Below are 5,618 nucleotides of genomic sequence, written 5' to 3' on the forward strand. Positions count from 1 at the left end.
GACCAGCACGCTGGACGGGAGACCTCCTCAGGTCCTTTCCAGCTTGAATTACCCTGTGATTCTATTGCCATTTCCAAAGGTGGTCTGCAAAAACACCTTAAGCAATAGGCGCGCTTTTCTTGCCATTATACATTTTTCCTATTGTCTAATGTGAATTTCCTCTACAATGTAAGTCCATTAATTCCGGTTGTTCCCACTACAGACATACACTCTCCCTCTCTGCAACAAGTTACTATGTATTTAAAGACTGTTATCATGCCATCTGATGTGTCCTGAGAAGGTTTTTGGATGCTTAATACTTTATGCCATTAAGTGCACATTTGAGTTTGTTTTAATTTTTGGGCAACCATATATGTCAATTATTTTGGAGATTTCTAAGTGTGCTGAAAGTATGAAGTTTAATAGAGCAAGGATACATCAGCTAGCATTTAAACTTTCATTTCTCTACTCTGTATTTCACTGCTTTTCTAGTAAAAATTTTCATGGTGCATTTTTTCTCATCATCCCATAGTTCCTAAGCTATGTACTATCTGACTATGCAACCCTTAAGCTTCTTCTGAGGTGAAACAGCCATGGTTTTCTCTCTTACTTTTTTGCTCACAAAAAATATTAAACTATAATTCCTATGGGTGATAATATAGTGCAGTCATCCACAGATCTAAGCTCTATGACTATTCTGGTTTATTCTCAGTGGAACATCATCCTGCTAGCTTTCTCTGTTCTCATTTCTTGCTAGCTACTTTGCTTTTGTTTGTTTTGTCAACAGCATGAGCCACTCACCCATTTTCCTTGTTCCTCAGAGGGTTTTTCCTCTTACATAAACACATACACCAGTGTTTACTGAAACTACTGTTTTTTCCATTGCTTGAATTCTGCTGTCAGAGATAAACAATTTTGCTTCATTGCCTCAGGATAAACACTCTTATTTATCAATCTTTCCTGTATTTAAACAGGTCTCTGAGAGTGACAGCAACTGCAGGGTAGGAGAGATAGAAGTGGTGAAGCTGCCTTGTGCCTGAAGCCAGGCTGGGGAGGCAGAGCTGTGACAGTTCTTCATGTTGCCTCAGGAACAGAATCCCCAGTTGTACTGGTTGTTCTGCCTACAGCGTGCCAGATGAGGAAGTACAACTCCTTCATCCCACACATTATGTAAAGATAGGTGTTTTCAGCGTACTCAGACACTAGAATCAGGAAAGAATAGGATGCCCTGTACAAGAAGGATAACAAAATCAGGGTGTGCATGAACAGCAAAATTAAGACATCAGAGCAGCATGGATAGTCATAGTTTTAGTCTAACAGGCACAGCCAGCAACAGCATCAAAATGTAGAAGCACAAAATCCAGTGTGGGCTGGCAAGCTGGGGGATCCATTCACATCCATATCCCTACAGCATCACTTTTATTCTTTCTGTGCTGCACAAGTAAAAGGTAACTTAAAACCCTGCCCCACAATTCTATCACTCCTCTGCTGCAGTGAAGAAATAGTTTGAAGGCTTTCCTTATCCATTAAGAAATCCCTTTGGGTTGTTCTGGATCAGCTGCTACCCAGACAACATTGCAACAGGCAAATTCAATCACCTGGCACCATTAGGGCACCGGAACAAGGTTCTATATTAAATCAGCCCACTTTCCTAAGAACAAATAAAGATGCAGCAAATTTTGTGGTTTGCTACACATGTACTTTTTATGTATCTAGCTTTGGTCTAAAAAGTAACTTTTTGGTCTAAAAAGTAAAGACTCTCTTAAACTTGTAGGGTTTAATTTTTTAGTTTTTACTTGCTTAAATCTCACTAAATATAAAAAAAGACTTGTACGTGCTGTGTACCTAATGAGCTGCTACTGATGGGAGGATGAATTCATCTTCACATTTATTTCAGTTAATTCTAAAACAACTGCAGCTTACAACCCTGTGAAAGCTTTACTATTTCTCTTATTTCATGATAATGGAAATACTTGTGATTCTACTGCTTACAGCTACGCTTTGTCAAGAGGAACTGACTTCAGGATCACAGAATTTTGTGACCTTTGGCATATGCATTTGCCGGCGTTGAAAATATAAGCTACTTGAAAATGTTGTGAAGTATCCTGCAAAACCTTTCTGATGTAACATGTCTCGAGTCAAATTTCATCTCTGAAATAAAGATTCGAACAAAAAGGCAGACTGTACATGAACAATCTCAGTTTACCAAAATGTACTCTGACCTGAAACGCAAGTAGAAAACCACATTGAAATGGGGCACATGCTCCCAAAGAGTAAGAAACAAAGCACACTTGGTGCTGTGGCTGAATATGCTACAAATACATCTTAGATGTCACTCAGGTGTGTTCAGTTGTAGTGAAGGTAAATTCCCAAACTACTGAACAGGTGGCACGTTTAGAGTAATTTCCTGTCATACACGTGTATACCTGTGTGTTTCAACAACATGGTTTGTGGAGGCTTTTTTTAGAGACACAAGAAAAATTCTGTTTCTACAAACATTTTTTGGGCCTTGGTCTTGCTGAAGTCCCATTTCCCAGCTTCAGCTTTTATTTCTGGGGATATTAGTCCAGTAGGAAGAATACTGAAACTCGTAATGTTTATTTAAAATAAGCCATGAAATGTTGAAGATGATCTTTTGTTACCAGCCCAGTAACAAAACTATTTGGATTATGGATTTTTTTGCAATTTTTATATATTTGCAATTTTGAATTGCAAACCCTAAATTTACTACTAGAATAAATGATTCTATACTCCACTGCAAGTCGTAAAATTTATTACAACTAATATGCCATCACTTACATCACATTAATTTCTTGTATTGGGAAAGATACCGTGACGTGCACTCTCCACATGTACCTGTATTAATGTCTGTCTTGGCTTTTTTTGTCATTTTCTCTCCTAGATTTTTTCCTCTATCTGAGCAACAGACACACCGAGAAACATGCCTGAGCAAAGCAATGATTACAGGGTGGTTGTGTTTGGAGCTGGAGGAGTAGGCAAAAGTTCTTTGGTCTTGAGGTTTGTGAAGGGCACTTTCAGAGAGAGCTACATCCCTACTATTGAAGACACCTACCGGCAGGTGATCAGCTGTGATAAGAGCATATGCACTTTACAGATAACTGACACTACAGGGAGCCATCAATTTCCAGCCATGCAACGTCTTTCTATTTCTAAAGGACATGCTTTCATTTTGGTTTACTCTATCACCAGCCGACAGTCCTTGGAGGAACTCAAACCAATCTATGAACAAATATGTCAGATTAAAGGAGACATAGAAAACATTCCAATAATGCTGGTGGGGAACAAAAATGATGAGAGCCAAAATCGAGAGGTGGACAGCAGCGAAGGAGAAGCCATGGCTAAGAAGTGGAAATGTGCCTTCATGGAGACCTCGGCCAAGCTGAACCACAATGTGAAAGAGTTATTCCAAGAATTGCTAAACCTTGAGAAACGCAGGACTGTGAGTTTACAAATCGATGGCAAAAAAAGCAAGCAGCAGAAAAGGAAAGAAAAACTGAAAGGCAAATGTGTGGTGATGTGAATTGCACTGTCAGTAGTCAATCATGCAGTCTCACCTGTCTGACAATACTCATATAAAACCTGTAGATAGCAAACAACCATGCAAACCCCTATTCATTAGTATATGTTTAAAAAGAGATATTTGGAATTTGAAAAAAATTATTAACTGTAGTTACTATAAAAAAACCTCAACAATTAAAATCATGCACTCCAGCTTCTAGTGAAAAAAATCAGGAAGTAAGAGAAGGATGGGCCAGGATATCTAACTTTGTGATTTACAGAAGAAAAGAAATTTCATCCTTAGCATAATGGAAAAGATTTGGAAAGTCAGCTTCACATTATTTTCATTTCATGTAACTGGAAAAGAAGGCAATGTATAGTGTTGGAAGAAAAACAAAGAAATGGCCATGAAGAAACTTAGAACTATAAAATGCATGCTGAATGGTGTGATGACATCCTTTTAAGAATGCTATGGACAATTCTGTGTAATTTTCATTACTGACTGGTGGGGCACTGTGCATAAGGCAGTATGGGATCTGCCAAATAAACTATTTCACACTAAAAGGAAGTGTGAGGGTAGCAGTTAAAAGGAACGGATATTCTCTCTACCCTTGAGCATGAGATTTCTTTCTAGTATGTTTCAGTGTTTGAACTGAAGATAAAGAAAATCCAATCCCAGTAGGAGAGACGCAAATCATCTTTTCTGGACCCATCGCTTCAAGAATCACTTGTGCTTCTGGCCTCAATATGTTTCAGAAGAGCAGATGTTTTCCTGTGGAGAATGTCAGATTGTATGGAAATGGTGTACATAGACAAACAGAAAGCTTCTGCAGGGAGGACTGGCTGGGAAGTCCCCTGCAAAAGCCCCTGTGGGAAAGGCTCTGTTCAGATGCTGCTGATGGTTAAATGAACACACAGAGTGAATAGTGAATGAAAGGAAAGTCTATTGAGCTGGTAGTACCCTTGGAGAGGGGTCAATGTAGTATACAAAATTTTTATTTAAATTACCAAATTAGCTGAGTGAAACTTCTTTACATTACTGTACTTCAACTAGAATGATTTTTCATTCATGCACTACTAGATCTATTGCCTTTATATTGTCTGAAGGGGTATATATTAACCATTTAAACTCATGATTTGAACTGCTGTGACTATAGAACCAAATCCTATATCTGGAATTAGGGCCCACAAGGGACTCTAGGAGAAGATTTCCTGGGATCAGTAGTACAGGATTTGGCAGTTGCAGTCAGTACTGTGTTACAATGCAATACAAAGCTCAGAATAGAAAAAGCTGGTTTAAACCACCTTTTCAGGGGAAACTGCTCTTCTCAAAACCTTTGGAAGGGGAAAAATAGTAGAAAATGTGAGCTTTTCTGGATCTCTCTCCAAAGCTTTTTTAAAAACTAAGTTGAATGAGTGAAATATGTATTCTACTGATTACAAAGAGCATCTAAGATAGAAGAAGCACATATAGTTTTTAAAGGACACATCAAGATTGCATAAGCTACAATTTGCGCCTTAGGAACTTCTCTGAAATAATAAACCAAACCACCGTATTCTCGTGAATGTTTATGTTGAAATCATACTATAGGAAAATGCAGTCAAGTACTAGTATTATTAGCATGCATGCTGTTGCATTATAAATATCTTCTAGGAGCTGTTCAAAGGCAGTATTTGCATTAAAAATTGTTATCTTGTTCCTCTTGGATTTACTACTTGCTTATCTTCAACATTTCAATCAAATATTCAGACATTTCACAGGTAGAGTATATATTTCTTCGAGCAAGAATTGCTATTAACATTATCTAGAAAAGAGCACAAATTTTATCATTCACTCAAAAGAAATTTTGGTACCACTAAAATCAAGCATAACACTCCTGATGTCAAAGAAGACAGAATTTTGTGTGCTTATTACACATCTGAAAATTAGAGAGAGCATGAAAAAAACTCATAAGACTTTTCCTTAACAATAAATTCCTGGCTCTTACATGATGCTTTTTCTCCATAAAAATCAAAGCGCTTCACGAAAAAGACAGCATCATTGTCTTAACTCCTCAGGTGGTGACACTGAGGCATGAAGAGAGAAAGCAACTACACACAGGTTACTCAACAGGCTAGAT

The 5,618-nt window shown here is 37.9% G+C and overlaps 1 protein-coding gene across 1 annotated transcript; it reads left to right on the forward strand.

The window, feature by feature from the left end:
- Positions 1-2,880: 2,880 nt before the first annotated feature.
- Positions 2,881-3,680, forward strand: LOC104407746 (GTP-binding protein Di-Ras2). Its single transcript, XM_010017116.1, has one exon. It carries the CDS (start codon positions 2,921-2,923, stop codon positions 3,518-3,520), a length of 600 nt encoding a protein of 199 aa, XP_010015418.1. The 5' UTR covers positions 2,881-2,920; the 3' UTR covers positions 3,521-3,680.
- The last annotated feature ends 1,938 nt before the right edge of the window (positions 3,681-5,618 follow it).

This window comes from Nestor notabilis, unplaced genomic scaffold (genome assembly GCF_000696875.1).
Source record: "Nestor notabilis isolate BGI_N333 unplaced genomic scaffold, ASM69687v1 scaffold1366, whole genome shotgun sequence".
Lineage (NCBI taxonomy): Eukaryota > Metazoa > Chordata > Aves > Psittaciformes > Psittacidae > Nestor > Nestor notabilis.